The 22,605-nt window shown below is 41.3% G+C and overlaps 1 protein-coding gene across 4 annotated transcripts; it reads right to left on the reverse strand.

The window, feature by feature from the left end:
- Positions 1–1,301: 1,301 nt before the first annotated feature.
- HIC1 (HIC ZBTB transcriptional repressor 1) lies at positions 1,302–18,214 on the reverse strand. 4 transcript variants are annotated; one of them, XR_008346391.1, is made up of 2 exons: positions 15,825–15,895; positions 1,302–1,498 (listed from the first exon to the last, which is right to left on the reverse strand). XR_008346391.1 is itself a non-coding variant. In XM_053457097.1 (2 exons), exons 1-2 carry the CDS (start codon positions 18,032–18,034, stop codon positions 9,115–9,117), a joined length of 1,974 nt encoding a protein of 657 aa, XP_053313072.1. In that variant the 5' UTR covers positions 18,035–18,214; the 3' UTR covers positions 9,069–9,114. The 4 variants fall into 4 exon arrangements, 3 of the variants coding, with proteins under 3 accessions (XP_053313072.1, XP_053313071.1, XP_053313073.1); XM_053457097.1 differs by lacking the exons at positions 1,302–1,498; positions 15,825–15,895 and adding exons at positions 9,069–11,063; positions 18,010–18,214; XM_053457096.1 differs by lacking the exon at positions 1,302–1,498 and adding an exon at positions 9,069–11,063 and having other exon boundaries at positions 15,825–16,400.
- Positions 18,215–22,605: the final 4,391 nt, after the last annotated feature.

Below are 22,605 nucleotides of genomic sequence, written 5' to 3' on the forward strand. Positions count from 1 at the left end.
ATAGAAATCTCAATAAATATTTTATTCAAATGGTGTTTGACTGGTTGCTATCACAGACATTGAACACATCCAACAACTGTGCGTGAGAACAGGTTTAATGGGTTAGATACATGTTTCATAGATTTAATTAGATTAGGGGGACAGGAGATTTATTTTACTGATTCGGATTCAACAGGATATGTCTGATAACATGTATTCTGTTTTAACCCTTCGGTGATCAATTTATTGTTGTAAACAACTCAGGAACACTGATGTTCCACCTAAGAATGTGTGAAGTTGGCAAATGATTGTTCTTCTGTTTCCTAATACTTTATAAAAGCAGCATGGTCTTTGTTCTGCTCACAGTCATCGTGTCTATAAAGTTGGGATGCAGAAGATGAAGATCGGAACAGCTGTTTTGCACAACTTGAAGTCCATTAGATAAATCAGGTCCACGAGGTCATCGCTACGTTCTCGTGTCTGTTTTCTTATTTTACACATTAAATAAAAACGGTGAACAACGGTGACGTCTCATAGGTATGGCACTTTTGTTGAAATAGTCTGTTACCGTTCTGGTTTGATTTATCAATACACTGTAACCATTATAGACAGACAATCTGATTTCTGTCTAGCGAACATAACTTTAGGCATTCTGGATTTGCCCTAATTGGCATATGCACGATCACATACTCACTATAGCAGGGGCGTCCAACCTGCGGCCCTCCAGCTGCTGCAGGACTACATCTCCCATCCTCCTCAGCCAGCCCCTCAGCTGAAAGAGCATTATGGGAGATGTAGTCCTGCAGCAGCTGGAGGGCCGCACGTTGGACGCCCCTGCACTATAGGGTCATCCTGCACACCAGCGTCTGCGTATTAATACTCACCTGACAACCGTTTGGTTAGCTAACCATCACAGGGGGATTTTTTGTATGCAGTAGCAGAATGATTTGTGTCATAACTGGAAATAAAAAATATATACCCCACCCTGATGTACTGAGTACAAACCGCTAACATCACAGTAAATAAATACCCATGCAACGTTATTTCATCGATATGTCCATGTCCTTAAATGGCCATAAATAATAACATGAAATTGTGCCATCAGTTTGTCCCTCTTTAGTTACTTGTAAAACATCTTTATTATGGTTTAGGGTAAATAATGAGCCACCAGTGTGTGTTTTGAGCATTTGCCATTAGCCCAGCTGCAGATGGTGGTAATTCCTGGGTAAATGAAATCAGTTTAGGGGAAACAGTCACGCTGCTTTTCAAGTAGACTACAGATGTGCAAGCTTCGACGTTGGATGCCATTTTTTTATTTTATTTTTTTACAAGCAATACAAATGAACTGAAACATCCCTATTATCCAGAATACGACACGTTTAGTGCATTTGTGTAATATTACAAGTTCCGACTTTTGGGGAACTTTTGTTAAATGTTATTGCTGATTAAAAGCCATTTCTCTACCTTGTGAGTTGCCCAACTTCGTAATCTTCCGGATCAAGGTTTCTCGAAGTGTGATCTGTCAGACAATACACTCCCATCAGCCATTTGCACAGATTTGTGGGAATTGTAGTGTAATCGAAATACATTTTATAGTATGGTATAAAAAATATTAAAACCTTATGCCATGCGGAGGGAACACACTGATGGATTCTCAAGAGCGGGTTAGTTTAACACACACACACACTAATATCCAAGACATAAAGAAGACGTCGGATAAAAGTCTAGTGTGCGGCCTCGTTGTGTGTGTGTCTAGTAATATGTGGCAAACACAAATTGCTGCAAAGGATGGAAAGTTAAATATATTTTAATGCCTGGAATTACACAGTTAATAGTTTTACATTAAATGATTTAATGAAGATGGACTAACAAGCATTAGAAATAAATACACCAAGCTGACTTCCGCTTGCGGTATCCCCATAAAGGCAGCAAAAATATTGACCTGGTAGATAAAATAATTCTTTAGAAGCAGTGTACCTACAGTATTTGGGGACTTAAGGCTGCTTAATAATTATACCACTTTAAGTACATGTTTGTTAGTGTTGCTCTTAAAATATAATACTCTTATTCTGTACGATTTTATATGGTATGGCAAGCAGATACCATTGAAAACAACCCCTAACACTCCGTCACACTATATGGCCATGTATTGCTCAGCCCCGTGTTTGGCGAGTCCTATGAGCTTAGCAATGAGCTGAATGAGTGCGACTGCATTATAACCCAGATGAGACTCTTAAACAATTTGAAGCCTTTTCTGGACACCATTAATGAGGCACCTGTATGTCGGGGGGGGCAGCTCAGCCATAAGATTTGGTCAGAACCTGCAAATATGCTCGTCAAAAATAATAATAATAAAAAAATATATATATATATACACACACACAAAAAGGGGAGCACACAACCTAACCAGCATAAAAACGCTCACATATTCAGATTCCTGGGTTAATGCCAGGAAATAAAGACCAATAAACACACAATATGTGTTTTGGTCCAGCTCTTTATTTTAATAGGGTATGTGGGAGTATGCGTCAAAGCTGGACATTTCAACCCCCTGCGTACTATGTATTAATAGGTATTAAGAAGAGCTTTGTTGGGCCTGCCCTGTACCATTTATGGTTAAATCCGGGATGGGTCTTTAAATTAACCAACTGTCTTTTTGCCAGGGTTGGACCTCCATAAGCTGGTGAGTTGAATCTTAAATATATGTATCTGCAGGATTACGTTCTCTCCCATGTGCTGTGTGTATTACAATATTTCATTGTTTCCTGAAATGTTTTAAAACAGGATGTATAGCCACACCACAGGTTAAAGAACAGAAACCTATTTCTAATGATAGATCCGCTTTAATAAAAATAATAAAAAAAAAACTGTAATAAATGTTTAGTAAGGCTGTGGACAGGTTACCAACCGACTTTTTGTGGGGGTTTGTCACCTATAGGCAAGTCTATACCTCCAAGAAGTAAATAGTATTTTATTAGTTAGTTGATTCAGCTCAAAGGCTGAGGACCTTCTATGTTGCAGCAACTTAGGAAAATAAAAATAACAAATTCCAAAATAATACAAACCATGTCAGAAATTCACAATTTAATATCTTTTATTGCTTGTTTTTTTTCTGAGTATAGCAAATGTAAAGTTTTTTCAAATCAATCCTTAACATATATCATTAAAAAAAATAAAAAAAAAACCACAGATCCAACCAAAGCTTTTTATACAGATGTGGAAATAATGAAATTCATGGACATGCAATAAATACATTCATTTAAGAGAAAAAAAATTGTATATAAAATACAAATGATACTGACGGCTTTCTTGGTCATGTGTCTTGTAAGAAGGAACTGTGACACCTTTTTACTGTCTAGGTCATCAAAGGCATAAATATTGCTGACTGGGCTTGTTTCAATGCTGGGACATGTTTGGGTTTAATGATCTAAGTATCTGAATTAAGCTTCACACAAATCATACCCTACCCTCCTGAAGGGTAGGGTAAGGATGAAAGAATTGTATAGGTTCTTCTCCTATAAGCACCAGTAAGCTTTCCACCTAGAGACTTTTCAATGCTTAACACTTTGATTAACTTTTACAGTTAAATGCAGCCACTCCTAGTATTCTTATCCTGGTTATGACCACAATAGTTGGAGTTCCAGTCCCTTCTTAAAGTGAAATTATACATATCAAAATAAATCTTTACAAGCAACATTTCCATTAAAGCTGCATTGAATGAAGTTTGCTACAGAATGAAGATGCCTGTTCCCTGTGATCTTATATCATGGACAGGAGAAGTCAAAGATTAGAAAGTAATGGTGGGTATGGCTGCATGGTCATGATGCAATAGCACCATCAGTCTATAGGTTTGAATGTATATCATGTCTATGGCACCCAGTTATGATTGGCAGTGTTTCATGCTGATGATGGGGCTGGTCCTCCTCTCTATGGGTTAGGCACCTGTCCTAGACACTGGCATTGACCCCAGCCACTGCCCTGGATAAATAATAACACTTGGAGACGACAAGCTTCTATAATAGAAGGAATTAGCTTGTCATTAAAGGTTTCATTTGGATAATCTGTAGTTAAAGCAGTAATATGTTAATCCCCCTGCTGTTGGCTGTGTAATCTGTCACTTTCTTGAGTGTTTGGCCCCTATTCAGGTGTGTGATGATGTGATGCTGTCAGATTTATTTGGCTTTGCTAGCTAAAGGGTTATTCAGCAAGACTTTACTTAACATGGAACAGGAATATCTGCTTTCCTTCCAACAGCAACATGTACTGGGAGTGTCTGCGAAACCCCCCAGAATGTCAGGTCTGCTCTGAGCCTAAAACAAGGGGAGGTGGGGTGTACAGGATACCCCCCCCCCAACAGCCAAAGCAGAGATCCCTGAGGCTATAAAACTGCTCTGCACCTGGCAATCTGGGGCTGCAATTAGTTGTGAAATTTGAGCTCCAAGCTCTTTCACTTTGGGACCAACCTGGGCATCCTTAGAGCCCCAGAAACCTCCTACACCTGCAGACCAGGGGCAGCTGCCTTACACACACCGCAACTCCCATCACGCTCAGCCAGAACCTGGCCCTGGGTGGTGATGAGGTTGAGGTGCACAGAAGCGATCACTTGTTCCAAACTGATGATGATGATCACACTGGGATAGATCTGCTTTGAAATCCTGACGCTATGTACCCCATATATCAGCCTGATTGCCCCTTCACCAATTTAACCCAATCGGTGCTAACGGGACAATCCCACGGCCAACCCATCACCTAAGTCCTAAAAGGGGGCGAGTAACCCAGCCGGGGCTCGGTTGGCCGGGGAGTGCGCGCAGCTGCTGTGTTTGTTTGGTGACATATATGGTTTTATTTACATGGATTTCAGCAAACAGAAAGAATTCCTGAATCAAACTCCGGTAATGGGGGGAGGGGTGGGGGTCTTCTCATAAGTGAGCCAACTCGTGGGGCTTTATTCTGAATTCTGTTTCCTGGGAAGATTTGGAAGGGATCCAGGTGCAAATTCCAACCAACACTTAGTGGGGATAGTTTTTTTTACTTAAATAGTTTCCCAGTTACTATTTTTGGGGTGCGGCTTCCTGTGGCCCGGACCCGGCACATTTCCCCATCACGTCTGAGCCTTTTGTGCAACAGGCAGAAAAAAACCTTCTGTTATAGAAACACGATCTATGGAACACGAGGATCCCTTCCATGAATCCACTGGGACTTCCCCGGAACAGATCCCCACTGATCACTCGCTGCAACCCTCTAAGGGATCGCATTGGGATCCTGTGGATCTCTAATCTATTGGATGTGATAATTACCAAACCTCTGCTTATCAGCACCGGACACCGAGCGATCAGACCCCGGTAGTCATATTAACATTGTATTTACAATTAGAAGCAACACGATACCGGCAGACCTCACTTTATATTGTGATACCTACGGAGAGCAGCGAACAATACCAGAGGCGTAATGACCGGGAATCTCGCATCCAGGCTCATTGCTATAAGAAAGTGCAACTCCCATCACCCAGAGTCAGCTGCCATGTGGGTTTAGTTCAGGGACGGCTGAAGACCCGCACTGTCTATGACTTGTTAATGACGGGACCCGCTGATTCTTTGGGATATCCACGGCACGTATAGTGTACACAGCGCGCAGTGATCGCTCTGCTGTCACCGTGATAACCCCCGGCCGCTGCAGTGACATTCCCGGTAACAGGTCTCTGCTAGAGGACAGCGTGGCGGAGAGGACACGATCCCTATCCACTAAACTCCCTGACGCTCCCTGCCTCTGTTTCTCTCTCCCTCCGTCGGCCGTGTCCCCACCTCTCCCTGCCTCTCGGATCCCAGCTGAACATCCTCACTTTAGCGGAATCTGCTCTTTTTCAAAGATTTTTCCATTGTTTGTCACACAATTCAGGACGTCCTGCTGATGCCAGGTCCTGGCTCAAGCTTCTTCCTCTCTCGCCTCCTGCCTGACATATGAGATGTGACAAGGAGCAGCCGCTGCTCCCCTCACCGCATAACACGCAGGTCCCTGTCAAATGCCTAAACTGAGCAGCCCCTCACTTCCCTGATGGGACCCCATGCCATGTAACCCTTAACCCTCTCAGTGCCAAGGACTAACCCCAGGAAATAAATGGAATCTATCTATAAACCCCTTCAGTGCCAGGGCTGACATTCACCTTTTTTTAAATTGCAATTCAATGCTTATTAGCAGATTTATATAACTGGCACTATATGAAAATGACGAAAATAAATAATGAGTTATTTTACATTTTATTTACAGACATTAATGTTATCCTAAAGGGAAGCTTTTTACTGATCGGGCGTTTTATTTTTCGTTAGATAATTTCGAGTCTAAATCCCCCCTTTGACACAAAGTAATTTGCGAAGTTTGAAACTGTTAAGATTTTTAGTTTCTTAAAAACGAAAATGTAATTACGAAATTCAACGGAAATGACATTCAAATAATTATAGATATTTGTTTTTGTTATATATTTTGGTTTTGGATAAAATATTCTGATGTATTTCATTTTCTCACTTTGATTGTTTTACGTTTTGTAACATTTATTCATGTATCTTTTACTCAGTAAAGTAACTCGTTTTTAGATGTTTATTAAGAAGCCAGTACATTAAATAATAAGGGTGACTTTATCTGTTTATCGGAGATATTATTTCGAATCATTGTATGTAATCAAAGTGATTTATTGGGCTTCAGTCATCGGTAACTCGATCTATTTAAGGATCGTAAATTCAATACGTTTCCCGCAAGAAAACCTAAACCCTCAACGCAGAGTTTATCGAGAACCCGACAATGATACTAGCTTTAACCCCCTTTAGCAACGGCGCTCAAGGGGTTAATCGCATACTACCCTGTCTCCTGTATGGGGACTGTAATTAACAGCTGGGGATCCCAAGGATCCCGTAGCCCCCCATCTGCCACCATGCTGGAAAGGAGCTTGTATTTGTAATACAATGGTATGTGACGTCAGCAGTCCATTTATGGCAGCACAGATCACAGCCTGGTGGACAGAGGACGGATTGAGAATTTGGGATTTCTATACGATTTCGAGGTCATTAATTAAACATTTTTTTCCTCCTCTGGTATTGCTGCCGCCCCACAGCATATAGTTAACCCATTAAGTGCTTAAGGGGAGCAAGATTCGCCTATTACTCAGACGTGTTCATGTGACTAATTAACAATGACAAATTTGACGTTCGCCCAATTCCATACACATAATATATAACATAAAGCGCTCGTCCTGCCAGAGCTTCCAGCAACACTGCATGCAAACATGTTTCTGTAACCCCTGGGAGCACATCTCTTTAACCATATGAGTGCTAGACAGTGGCGATTACCTTCCTCTGCAATGCACAGCGCACTCAAAGGGTTAAGGGCAAATGAGCTTAAACAACATTAGTTTGTAGACACTTTAGTTTACAATGTGAGGCACTGATAACCAACATCGGTCAACGTAGTTACTGTGGACCTTTGGCTGGCTGAGCATGCTGGGAGCTGTAGCTCATAGCAGAATACGTTACACATCCCAGCACGCATGAATATCAGCTTAGTTGCTTATGTGCTATTGACGTCTCTGTTTCTGAAAGGGTTAATGTTTCCCCACAGCATAAAGTCACAGAAGACTCAGTCTACAGCCCATCCCTGAGGTCAGAGAATGGAGAGGGACACAAACTTCTCAGACACCCATCACTCTTCCAACCGGGGGGGACTTTGCACCCAGAACCCTCACCCCCAGAGAATAAAGAATTTATACTATAACAGTCATTGGGGTGAACAGACAAGTGAAAGCTACACAGGTGAGGGTTTAGTGGTGATCAGTTTGGGTTACCTGGATATATTTGACACAAAGCAATGTAAATGGTTTGGAAGAATTGGATGGGTGTTGAATCTCTCAGCTCCCTCGTAACTCTGCAATTCCAGAAGGAGTTTCCCTTCTGGTGGCTCCACAGCCCTTCTAAGTGCTAATGAGGTTAAGCTGTTTTTGGGGACTGCTGATCATTAATTATGGTTCCTAATGCGGAATTTGTTTCCCTTCAGCGCCCACCCACAGCCCAGTCACTCTGTGCTTCCTAAGAATGCGGGATTTGGAGATTTTGGGAAATTTAAGTTAGCTCATCAGAAAGGGAGGTTCCCTGAATTTGCCCCCACTTCTGGGAACTTAACCCACCCACAGATTATGTGAGAGAACCCACAGTTACAGGCAATACATCTAGTCCTCAACTCTTTTGGATTACTCAACTTTTCACCCCATGGATATGTAATAATGTAGTCATATTTGGTTTGAAAAGGCACCACAGATGCCTTAAATGCTTTTGGTTTTACTTCAGTTAGCCAGGGCTGGTGGGAAATAACTAGCTGATCGCTTCATGATGGCTATGAGAGTGCTTGACCTTGTCTGGATGGCCTGTCTCTCCAATCAGAAATGATGAATTCCCTGAATCATTTGGAGTCTATTGACATTAAACTGGGGCTAATGCGCTCAGAACCATTGTCTACAGCAATGCATGCTTTGCTGAGAAAGTAACAGGAAAGGTCCTCGGAGAAAAATATCATTGGCCCTTCCATAGCCCAACACTGTCAACAGACAAGGGGCTTGAGCCCTGGGTGTATTCAGTTTGCACCAAAGAAATAATTACCCCTTGGAATCTGTAAAGGAAAGAGGACACCTGATATTCGTCCCCCAAATTTTTAAGGGGACCTAAAAATTGCATAGTTGATGTTTGGAAAATACTGATTCGTCCACCTCTGATTGTCCCTACATACACATAGAAAATATTTATATAAAAAAATAATGTCCTCCAGCCACATCTTTGGCATATTAAGCGGTATCTTTCAACTGGTCTGGGCAGAGTCAAAGTTGAACATACTGTGAAAGTAATACATTGAGCAAGACTCACTTCTCCTGTCAGAAAGTGCTTAACCAGAAGTGCGTATCTCCTCCTGTCACAGGATACATAGGTTAAAGCAACCATTAAAAATGTCTTTGGCTCTTGCAGGTTTCAACTTGGCCATTTCTAAGCCAAGAGATTGATTTAAAGAGAAAGCTCTTTGGTAACGTCAGAATACCTTGCTTGGTGCACTTTTTCATGTTTTTCTATTGCATGCAAATCATTCATCCTCAAGGATTGGGAGGCCTTATGGTGAGGAGAACCTTTCAATGATCCTGCTGTCACTACCCAAGTGCTCCCTCTGGCTAAGGACCTCGGCTGCTTTGTCTTGGGTCAGGCCTAAGTGTTCTGCAGTGAATTTGGCCAAGGGGTACAGGCTCTCTATGGTTTTAGGATCGTTGAGGAAATGTGAGGTTTGGGAAAGGATCTCTGCAGCCTTTTCTTGCTTCAAGCCAAGGTGGTCTGCGGTAAATTTGGCCATGGCATAGACACTATCAGAGAAGTCTAACTTGGGCTTCCCATCTGGTCCAGTTGTGTGCATCTTCATGTGACTGATGAGATTTCGCTGCTGAGCAAATTTGCCCCCGCACACCTGGCACTCGTATGGTTTCTCCCCTGAGTGGATCCTCATGTGTTCTGTTAGACGGTATTGGCGAGTGAAGCGCATGCCACAAGCATCACAGGCAAATGGTTTAAGCCCTAGATGGCTCCTCATATGTCTGGTCATGGTCCCTCTCTGCGTGAACTTCTTCCCACAAATGCTACAAGGGTAAGGACGGGTAAGCCAGTGGGTCTTTTCATGTTGTCTCAAGGTGGCTGGATCTTTGTAGGACTTGTCACAGGAGGAGCATCGATAAGGTCGAATGATGTCACCCAAGCTCTGGTTGGATTTATCAAGGAATGGGACTGATGGCTCCATGCTGTCTTTGTGGTAAAGGTCCTCTTCATTGTGAGCTTCCACATGAGCATTTAGCTGCTCTGAACTAGGGAAACCTTTACCACAGGGTATGCAAACATACAGGTTGTCTCCAAAGCTCTCAGGCTCATAACCTAGATGGTTACAGTGGTATCTTTCCAGGTTGGCAGAAGGTGATGGATCCCCACTACTTCCTGTCTCTTCACTTGTGCTTTTGTCATCATCAGGCTCATTGCTCTCTATACTAGGGTACCTTGGTTGCTGGGATAATGGGGAGCTTTCCCCTTTCTCATCCCGCTCCAGTTCTTTCTCCCTGTCACTTTCATCCACATAGTTTCCCAGAGGCTCATCTTTCATCCAGCGAAACATCATTTCCTGGCTTTCAGTCCTGTTGGCTGGCTCTTGGGAGATGTTGTTTCGAAAAGGCTCTGGGCGACTGACAGGTGGGTCATTACTGTCCAGCTTTTGGTAAGCATGGGCCTGATTTTTATAAGAGCTATGATTGGTAAGAACACTGACACTTACTGGGGGACTATCTGGTCTTCCTTGTATTGAGGGATCCCTGCTGTCTCCTCCACCAAGTCCATCTGAATGGTGCTGTGCTGATGGCCTGCTTGGGCTTTTCTTTGAGAGATCCAGTCCACACAGAGGAGAGCAATGTCTTTCAGGTGGGCAAAGTCCATGTTGGTGCAGCTGATTGGCCTGAGACACAGAAGCATACAGCTCCCCACAATGGGTATTTATGGGGTTCACTGGCTCCACTGGTGGCAAGTCTACAGGCCTTGGAGTGGAAGTGAAGCACGACTGAATGACTGGAGTGGTGGCCCTTAGACCCCTGGCAAGGCTCCCATAAGGTGAGTAAGCTGCTGTCCTAACATGACAGTACTTGCCATTCCTCTTCAGTTTCTTCTTGCATAAAGAGACCAAATCGGAGATCTGGAGATAGCTGGCAGCTGCCAACACTGCCCCATAGAGCTGTTCGCCAATGGGTTCACCATCTCCAAGTCTTCCTGTGTAGATGAAGTCTAGGATGATTCTGAATATGCTGGGACTGACCATTTCATGATCCAAATTGATCAAATTATCATGAACAACCAGTGACTTCAAGTAGACACTGCTAGCAGCTAAAATGTTCTTGTGAGCCCTGAAAAGGGCATTCTGTACCACAATGATCACATCACAGAGGAAGCCTTTAGTCCGCTGGGAGTTGAGTTGAAGAAGAAGTTGCCTTGAATGACTGGGTACCTCCATAGCATCCAGCATTGTGTTCAGTTGTCCACCTTAGAAAAAAACAGATATAAACATAAAATGTTTATTTCTACAAAAGAATAAATAATTTTACTTTAAGCAGAACACAAATGTACGGCAAAATCAGAAGGACAAAGGTCTAATAAAGCGATGCTCTATGGCAAGACTGAGATCTGCCGGTTTGTGACCAATTTCTAATAAACTTCTCCACTACCCATAATCATCCCAATTTTCTGATACAGAAATTCGGTATAGAACATGCTGCGTTGAGTGCTGTAAAAAACCCACTTCAAATATGAATTCAAAAAGAAGGGCGTCACATCTAGTCCTGTCAGGTTATTAGAATTCTGTAACAATTATTGTTGAGATGTATGCAGACAAGCAGGACCCTGTTAGGGCAGCCCTTGGCAAGCAGAACATATAGGGAAGACTCTTATTACATACAGACATAGTGCTTGATTAATGATTATTACATTCTTGATTTCCTGATTATAGTTATCAGTTAACCCCGGAGTAGGACATACACAGCATGCCTGTTTGTGGAGAAGGAGGTAGGACCTCACTGACATCCTAAGTGGGATCTAATTCTCCTGATTGCTTCTCTCCAGCTGCAGTTCTTGTTATCTAGTTCCCAGTCATTGTAAAGTAAACACATCGCCTCCAGAACATAGCAAACATAATTCAATCTCCACGAGAGAACATGAGCCAGTGGGGTGATCTGTAGAGGCGTCAACACCCAGAGGACAGCGTTACCGTAGCCTCAATGCAGTGACCTATCTCCATGCCTTACAGGTCCAAGGTCCAGTTCTAAGAGATGACCCACGCAGCCCATGGCACCACTAGTGTCTCCAGCAGCCCACGTACCTGTGCGCAGCCAGGAGACCTCTGTAGGACAACGAGGTGCCCAAAACATACAGCAAACCACCTGGCACCGCCAGAACCTCTATAAATGCATATGATCACGATTTAATTTAATGTTGTGTAGGTGTAAAAACAGCTTTCACATAAATCCCAGTTTTCGAAAAATTCGTTTTTTTCTGAATTAAATTCGCTATAAATGTATTATATTCTCCACGGTTTCGCAGAGTAATTTCCGAAATCCGAATTAATCGATACAATTCTTGTAACGACTGGCTAAAACAGAAACACACTTTTACCTATTTAACAAAGTTTCATTTCTGTTTGAGACTATGTGAATAATAACCATAAATGACTTTCTGCTTGATGGTTTTAGAACGCCTTGCCCTCTGCCTCTAGAATAGATCAACTGAACCAGAAAAGAAAAAGATCTCATCATCAGTGAATGTGTCAGAATGTTATCTGCAGACAAGAATAAACGAATTTAAAGCCAATAAATCTACAAATGTCCACACTTCTTTTTCCAAAACACACATATACATATTTAGGCGATATATTCTATAATAACGTTTCGGCCGTGAAAGATGTCATTCATCAGGACCGAAGCTTTGATTCAGGCAGTAAGAGACACAAGTGGGTCCTTCTACATGCTTTGCATTTCTCACTGGATGAGAGCTGGTGTTTCCACCAAAGTCCATCACCCCCCGTAGATATACATCATATACCTATAGATTTCTGATAACACACCTGGCTGCATTGTGATAGTACCTTGATGGTAGGAGGTACCATGATGGAGCTGGGAGAAAGTGCTGTCAGATGGGATCCCCCTCCCTGTCTTCTCACTGACTCTGCTGTCTTGTGCCACCTTGCAGAGTGTATATACCGCTTTTATCGTCAGCAAATATGGGACTGGGGGTGGCTTAAAGCCCTCGTAGGCATTTTAAAAAAAAGTGACATCACCGCTCAGCTTCCATATCAGGAAGCATTTATCAGACAGACACTACCCCCTGTGACAGGGGCCACATCTTCACAGATCAGTGGGCTACAGACACCTACCAAGGGCAGGTGGAAGAAAGGCAGGTGACGGGTATTGGGGGAAGGGTCACTCAGACTACCCATGTTTATACTTTAATAACTAAACAAGAAAAGTTTGGTCATATGACAGCAATTAATAAAAAGGAAAACTGTTACATTCACAAAGTTCATTAAAGAAGAAAGAAATCCTTGAACTCAGTCAGCCTCACCTCCCGAGCACGAAAGACCTGGGAGATTGTTAAGCAGTAATGAGGTGTTAAGTGTTTTAAAACGGTTGAAGATCTCATTGTGTCTCTGAAGGGACTGTTGGGATTAATAATTCCTGACCCTACACAGAACGATCTGGCATTCTGACCACATGGATACGCAACCATAAGAACACAGAACCATTCGGCCCATCTAGTCTGCCCACTTTTTCTAATTTAGAGTCTCAAACCGTGATCAGTTCTTTGTCTCGTCTTAGATTCGGGATAAACATATGCCTGTCCAATGCATGTTAAAATTCCGTCACTGTGTTAACCTCTACCACTGCTGCTGGGAGGCTGTTTTGCTCCTCCACCACCGCCTCAGTAACAACCAGCGCACTTCTCAAATTTGTAAAAAACTCTTAGACAAATTTTTTTGCAACTGTCACATGTAAAGCGCTGGGCATTCTGTGTCAGGACTGATTATTGCTGATAATTATTCATCTGCCAATTCCTAGCGAGATACTTATTGTCTCCAGAGAGATCAATAAAGGAACCTCTTCAGGTGCCATGAACTTCTCTGTACAGATCACAAACCAGAGCTTGTTGTTTCCTATGGATTCGTTAAATTAGAATTGTTTATTGATAGGTGATTCCATTAGTTATCCAAAGGTGTTAAAAGGAGATTAGCTAAAATGTTTTAAAATAAGGGGTATAACTTATAAGGTGTCAGACATCATGCAGTTTTAACCCTATATGTCGCCTCTTCGCCTCTTACTGTGCTGATCTCTGCCCTTACCACAAAATATACACGATTTTAGTAAAAATGGAAAGCTATATATCATCCTTTAAAAGTTTTAGCATACATATATATATATATATATATCTATATATATATATACGTTTTCTTTTTTTCCTTTCTCGAAAAAATAAAATAAAACTAAGCAACTTCTTTTCTTTATAGAATTTTCAGTTATTTGGCACTATTTATTTTCTGTGATTTTGTGCTTATAAAAGAACAAATATAGCAGATACATTAAATTAGACATCAAACACAATCATCAATATCGAAAGTTAGCAGTTTCACTTTTCTTCTTTAAAAAAAAACCTGCGCACAAAACTTGGTTTTAATTAGTAAAATTATATTTAAATTACATATTAACTGAATTATTTAATTATCACAGTTTAATCGAATAATTATTTAGTATGCGGGGTATTTAAGGCATAAGTGTTTAAATCGATCTATACTGGGTAGTTCGTAAGGAACACGAAATAAGAAATATATTTGATACTTTTAGAGAGCACATCTCATTTTGTTTTTATTCTAAATATTTGTCTTATTGTGAAACATTCGTGATATATACAATATATCTAACAGGCGTTAATTAATATAATAATTTATTATAAATTACCAAAAAAAATAAATAAGAAAAAAATAAAAATCAGAAGTGATTCACTTTTCCCGATTTTCTATAGTTTATTTGAATTAAATCCATGCTGAATTTGGTGTAGTTCAGAGTTTAACGACGACAGATGGGACAAGATGACATTTATTGTCAGACAAGGGCCGCTGTGATTCTGTCCTTTAAATTAATTAGCGGCCCCTCGTTAACATCTATGACGATTTAACAAACAAACAAGGAGATCCAGCCAGAGATAAGGAGAAGATATTGTTGAGGATATCTGTGGGGTGGAATGTGACAGGGAGATGAGGACTCGTCACTTTTAGTGGGGTTTGGAGGGCCACCTCGTTTAACCTGTTCCATGCCTCGCAGTGAGGTTCCCTGCAGCAGTAAAGGATTAGGGACTGTAATGTAGCCCGGGTCTGTCTTATTAGAAGCAGCTGCTAGCACTGGGGTGGGATTGGCCCAGATATCCAGAAGCATCTAGACAAGGAAAGGCATTCGAGATCGCTGCTCTAGAAGCAGAGAGGAGAGTTTTAGCTCCAGGTAAAACAAGATCTTGCCTTATGGAGCATCTCTACAAAGCAGGTAAATATAATATACGCCCTTCTCCACTCTATTATTAATATTAGTTTAAAAGATGGCAGATACAGAGCGCTTTTTTGGGACAATTAACCGTTTACGCGATTTGATTGTAGGGATCGAGTCTTAAGGGTTCAAAATATTTCTAAGAGTCCCAGGTGCCTCTAAGTTTGGGGCAAACTGAGCTATGATTTCCGATAATGTATATTATATTTTATAAGTATTGCGTCAATAACGAATAAACTCACTAATTAAGTCGCTGAGTTTTGCGCACGATAATTTGTTTTTACATCATTTTATTGGCATCGGGCTAGTTGTGTTCTTTAAAGCCAAAAAGTTATTTCTTATTTGAATCCTCACTTTTCGATTTTTTTTTCAAAATAATATTAAAAAAAGAAAATTAAAATAGCAATTTTATAAAGTGACGAATATCCCAAAATACACCAGTCTCCCCCCTATTAATTTATATATCATTCCCTGGCTGCCAGTGCCACACGACAAATGCGCTAAATCTCTGCTTTGCAAGGACAGAACTCCCTCTGCAGCATCTATTAGTTGGCTAGCAAAGAGTGATGGGAGTTGCAGCCCCAAAGATCCTCTGGGTTCCTAGAGTCTGCATACCCCAACTGATCGCACTCTTTCATCCCCTTCCCATTAAACCCCTGGCTGCCCATCTGTTAGTCAGACCAGTAATCCCCCATTGCCCATGTGGGCCAGTGTGCCCAGTTACCTGGTTGCCCAGTGGTGTCCCTGCAGCTGATGTCTGTGTGAGTGACCATCCCCAGCTCCTCGCAGTGAGATCTGAGCCTCAGCCTCCAGCTGCCAACCTCCCATCCACCATGCCAGCTCTGCGGGGATCTTCTGCCAACCCTCCTCTTTTTTCCTTTCTTTCTTCTTTTTGTATTAATTGCATATAAGGCCCAGACTCTTCCTCTGTGTAATACGTGCTGGGCCCAGCATCAGTTTCCTCTGCCTTTATTTTAGCAATTTCCTCTGCTATTTTGGTGAGTTCAGGCAATAATGTTGGGGAGAGAAAGGAGTCTGTATGTGAGCCGAAGCTGTTAGCGCCCCATGTGATGTGTAGCTATATTAAACTACAAGGTAAAACCCAGGGCAGGAACTTCGAGTGACCCCAACTTGAACTTCACACACATTGAAAACTTTTTCTTAAAGAGACAGCGGACTTATTTCCTGCAGCAGCTTTCAACTGAGTCCTCCCATCAGTCAGGGCTGGAGGCTCCCCCCATCATTCACAGGATGGAGAGTCCCCACGGACCCCCACTTTACTTTACATACAGATCACTCACACAGCATATCATCCACAGGGCATCCTGTTAAAAGGAATAGTCCCTGGGGTGTACATTCTATAGCTCTATCTCTAATTACATATAGCCCCATACATACAGACGTGTCTACATATGCGCTTCTTCATGCAGGCGCCTACATGCAATGGTATGTATACCAAATCACAGCCATATAGTATATATATATACTATATATATATATATATATATATATATATATATATATATATATATATATATATATGTATATACATATGTATATATGAAACATACACAGCAAGATTCATAATTTCAGGCATGTGTGAAATAAAGACATGCATCCAAGTATAAATCCACAATGTATGTGTAAATAGATCTCTTAGCCAGAGTGAGTGTGTAATCACACTTTGATGTATTTTATTGTACGTACATGTCTGCCCTGTGTTTCATTTATAATATATATATATATATATATATATATATTAAATAACAACACACATTATTAACACTACAAAGGTAGGTTTAAATAGATTTGTATTCGTTCTCATTCGTTAATAAAAATATATTATTCGTTGAATATTGTGGAATGGTACTTAGTCCTCCGTAAGATACATGCCGATTGTGTTTTAGATCTCCCCAATATTCATTCTAATTTTACACAGAGTTTGCAAAGTAATCATTTCATTTCATAACACTGAAATAAATATATATATATATATCACATTTCGAACAAAAGTTCTGCACTTTGAACGTTTCCATAAAATCTCATGTTATTTCGGCTTCCTGTACTGGATTTTGGTGACACTTTGCTGGGCAGATAACCCGTGTCAGCTCCGATCCCAGCTTCCCAGGAACAGGACACACGATCCCCACAAACTACAATTCCCTGACATTTCCTCTGCCTTTAAATTGACAGCGCCCATCACATTAACCCGCTGGGTGCCAGGGGACAGCTCAAATACTGCATGCCCTTCAGCGCTTAAATGGTTAAGTACACCAACTATACCCAAAGCTGCTATTTCCGTTAAGGCTTTTGGAGTTTTCAGCGTTTGAGTAACTTTGCCTAATCCTTTTGCGCACCGAAAGGGTTAAGATGCGATTTAGGTCAGTATGTCATGACATAGTGTTTAACCCTTCGGCTGCCTGTGAGACCAAACTGAATGGTCCCCTAGCAGCCTCCACAGTCCTCCGCTAACACGCCACTGCTGTCCTACTCTCATCTTCATAACCGAACAAGGATGATGGGAGCTGCTGTGTGCGGCGGCTGAAGTGTGATATACCTGTCTGATCATTCTTATGGTGTAGTACCCCTCACGCTACATAATGCCCCGCAGCCTTTATCACTACCGCCCCAAGATCCCAAAAGTTGTATCACGCGTGGAGCCCCACGCCAGCTCACAGCAGCTTCTGGTTACACAGCAGCATCCAGCGGCCACTGCGCTGGGACCCAGTTGGACACGGAGTTATTTAAAAAGGCGCTTCCAGCCCCAGAGCGAGCATCGCCATCTGCCCCAACCAGTGCATGGGCTGCTGTTAATGCCACCTCCTCCTGGCACCCAGTTAGCGGTGGCGCAATAAGGTGACAGAAAGCTGCGGAAGGTGCAGAACGAATAGCGATCCGTAGAGACCTACCTTGGGGATCCTCTCTGAAACCCATTCCCCGAATGAGATTGTCCCAGGATGGTGCGCTCCTGGTCGGCTTTGCCCTGTCTCTTCTGCTCTCTGGGTTGCAGGACTGGGCTGTCAAACTGCAGAGAGCCGGCTGTCTCACACTGCCACCTGGCGCTCACTGCTCCGGCTCTGATCGCCCCAGGACAGCGAGCCCCGCTCTATCTACCGCAATGAGTGTCAGAGTTGGGGGGTGGTAAGACATTTGCAGTCCCTCCCTGAAATCTGCCCCTGGAACTTGTCCGACCAATACCTCTCACACAGGGCTACAGAGCCAACTTTCTCACACAAGTCAGCCTTTCCCACAGGTAAACCAACAGCGAAAGGGTTAAATAAACACCATTCCCTACAACCAACACAGCCCTGTGTTATTATATGGAGATCAGAGCATGTAGCTTCACCAGGGGTATTAACTCTACCAATCCCAGGGTTAAATCAATACCCACCATTGCAAATGCAGCATATATATGCTGTGCTGGTTGTAGGGAATGGTGTTTATATATATACACATACATATACACATATATATACACCTACATATACACATATATATACATATACACATACATATACACATACATATACACATATATATACATATACACATACATATACACATACATATACACATATATATACACCTACATATACGCACGCACACAATCCATTGGCATTTATTATTAGAATTGAGCTGTATGTGTGTGTGTATGTGATACATAGAATATGTCCATTTGGAACTGAGCTAATTGAAACATTGTCATGTGTTTAATTTGCCAATACAGTGTTGCAATATGTTTGTGTCCACAGCGTTTGTGTGTCCATTGTACATAATCTCTACAAAGTATCATATGCTGTATATGCCACTCACAAATCATTCAATTAGTAATGCTTTGCTAGAATTAATTGGAAGACAAAGTGAAATAATGAATACTCCAAACTAGCCTATCTGTAATGCTCACTGACATATATTTTTTGGTGGGCTGTTACTCCCGTAGGACATTTCAGGCCCAGTATTAACTTGTCAAGGTGCCCACTATTGTAAAGCGGTTCAGATGCTCCCTGATCCCATGTTGCAATTCCCTGGCTTCACTATTCAAGGCAGAGAAAAGTGGGGAGAACACCAGTGTGGGGTTGCGGTGGCCACAAAGTCCCTCCAGAAGCTGGGCCACTTATAGTTGTACTGACTGCACCCCTCTGGTGGCCTGCCAAGGACTAGCAATGTATCAGGGTCATATTTCTCTTGCATAATCATTCAATTTGCTTTATATGAAAAAGGGAACTTTTTATATGCCAGCTGCTGGAGTTCTGCTTCTGTTACCAATCATTTTAAACACACCCACTGCATGTACCCAGATCACATATATGTGTTAATGTATAGACAGACACACAAGTAGAGGGGTCCTATGAGGGTACAAGCCATTGTCAGGAATGTCTGGAATATTGTTTTAAACAACTTTGAGTGAACAGCAGGAGAGTTGGTCTGTGAACAGGATGACTTCACACTAACCAGATGAGTGGGGGAAAGGATGGAAGATAGGGGCAGCCCTCAGATTGGGTCTGGGAAGCATTCAAGTTGAATTCCAGTTGTTCATCTTTCCATTCTCCAAACCACAGAATGATGTGCCAGCTTCATTTGTCAGATTATTCCAGTTCTACAGGGGAGAGGGTGGGAGATCCATCTTGCTGCAATTTAAATGCCTAGCTTTTAATTAATTCAAAATTTGCATTTAATTTGGAGTCCTCATATGCAGGGAGGTGGCTCTATAGTCCAGGCTGAACTTTATATACCATCCCTTTGAGAGGCCCCTAATTGAATGCAAGTTTTTGAATGAAATTGAATTCACAGGGTTGAAAAGATCAAGAGAATCAGAGAGGAGCAGAGGGTTAACCAAACAACAAGGACAGAAAGAATGGCAGGGTGTGAGTGTGGGGCTATCTTCAGAGTTACCCAACATTAAAGATCACACATGGTGACAAAGATTCCTCCTACTCAGAAAAGCTGGACCCACAAAAGGTTCTCAGGGGATGAAGAACAGACTCAAAAATCAATAACATAAACTCACACTGTTTAAAACTGAAGAACATCCACAGGAGGCTGGTATTTGCCATCAAAACTCTATAATGTTTCCGTCTTAGAAATATAAGCTTTGGATGTTACTTTAGCGCTAGTGGTTGCAGTTGGTGGTTGCCGTTACTTAAATGCCCTAACCCATGGCTGGTGGAGGAGCAATATAATATCGTGATACCAGCCATGGACTGCAGCAGAAATTCAAACATTTCACTAGCACCATTTTTGTTTTGTTTTGTGCATATGTAGTGTATTGCACTGGAAACACCACAGTGGAGCTGGGTCCCTGAAGAGTTGGCTTTTTGGTGGTTCTGGGGTATGGGCTGTGCCTTTTAGCTGCCACCCTTGAAGACTTCAATGGGTCTCTTCAATATGGGTGGGTATATGTGTGTGTGTGTGGGGGGGGGGGTGAGATCCAGCCCCACCTTGACTTGAGTCTGGGGGGGAGAAGAAGAAGATCAGGGACCTGGTCTTCACTGTGGCCTTGCTAAAGGGTATGTAAAGATGTAAATGTGTATTTTTTCCGATTCGCAACAATGAGCTGTAGAAACATGCGTATTGCTTGAACTACATGACATTTACAAGTCCTTGGCAACTCAGTTTTGAATTCTTTATATGCCTAAAATTTCCTCCCAGAAAGGAAAATGTGTCCCTTCAATATGAAAATGTGTTTATATGGAAGAAGGTGCAATTAAGCCAACATATGCAGCATGATACATTTACAACAGTTCCCTACATCTTATCCCATTATATGACTATTTGTGAGTTTCAAAACTTCCTATCCATGATTGTGGCACGAGAGTCTTGGACTTGAGCAGCAGGGTACCTCAGCAGAGTAGAGGGTGAGATGGAAGAAAATGCTGAATGGGTGTAGGGACCAGGGGTCCAGTAACATTGTCCATGAATAATGCTTACAAATCTACCCCAAAACCGCATCCAGCTACAATTATCACCAAAGATCTTGTGTGAACTAGTGTCAAATTTAAAGTGAGTTTTCAAAAATATTGTGTTTTTATTTAAAAGAATTATATTTTATATAATATAAAATGTTAAGACATATGCATGTGTTCTAACTCTATCTTTGCCCGATCTACAAGACAAAACACAATGACTCCTTATGCTGCCTTGTGGTACATAATAGAATGACTCGGTCCTAATGGCACATAATGTCACTAATGAAAGTCTGAGGAGGAAAGGATTTCATTGGATAAGCAGGACTTTAAGCACTGCAATAAAGAATGTATTAAAAAAATCAAAAAATATGTAGAAGTTTGTAAGTCTAAAATGAGTTAACATGCCCTTAAAGGCAGACTTTCAATGTAGTGTAAAAATTTTTTTATTAAGCCTGTAAGCAATATTCATATTATATGTAAATTATAACACAGTCTATTCACACATGAAAAATACCTAAAAACTAAGTCCATCCATGCAAAACTGTATGCAACTTTGTATACTATTCTGCTTCAAATAATAATTATCTACTTATCATACACTAGCAGGTACCCTACATACAAAATAAACATGCCATGCAAACGTATTTCATTAATCACTATTAAATATATAATAATAACATGGGGGGAATTCCCTACAGCACATGCACAGAGAAGCACCATCAGATTAATAATTTCATACCCAGCCTGCCAGGATTGCAGTGTATACAGAATAGTCTAGTTTGTGTAGTCAATATGTATATACTTTAATAATGGTCTATAATAACAATAGTATTTTTTATGATAATTACTAACGCATTATTAATTGCCTGGATTTTATGTATTTTCACAAGTAAAAACAAATGTAAAAAGAGTTTTAAAAAATACAACCCTTACAACGGTGGCACCTTTTGAATATTAATTTTTTCCCCTCAATGATCCCATTCATTTGTTCTTTTCTGCAGTTATTCATTGATAATCTTTATTATTTTTTAAATATTTAAATGAAACCGTGTATATCAAATAATATTTATGCAAAACTGTTGTTAGATAAATGTGACGATTCAATTGAGTTACAATACTTATCAAGGGGATCTGGACTCATTTTCATGGCTAGTTTAGCTTAATTAAAGCTAATTGTTCAATTACTTCAATCTGAATTTGCTGTCTGCAGGGTTTGCTTTAATCTGTTTAGACACACAGTGATTTTTTTTTAAAACAGCAGTATTTAAAGACCATATGTATAAACTGTAAAGAATGCTCTAAAAATGGTGTGTAGTGTAATCTGAATTATAAAATAATAAGAGTAATTAAAAAATAACATAAAGTTATAAAATAACTTGATGGAATAGAATTGCTATTGCTAAATGTCCAGATAAAGTTCACCTTCTGAATGATCGTAAAGATGAAATAGTTAATATAATTTACAAAGGAGTGGCACAGGAGATGATTCTCGGACTTGGCAGTACAGATACACAGGCCCAGACTGGCCATCATGCCCACCGGCAACAGACCGGTGGGCCGCTGCCTGACACACATACGTGATCTGCTGGCTGGATTTGC

This window comes from Spea bombifrons, chromosome 2, assembly GCF_027358695.1.
Source record: "Spea bombifrons isolate aSpeBom1 chromosome 2, aSpeBom1.2.pri, whole genome shotgun sequence".
In the NCBI taxonomy this organism is placed as follows: domain Eukaryota; kingdom Metazoa; phylum Chordata; class Amphibia; order Anura; family Pelobatidae; genus Spea; species Spea bombifrons.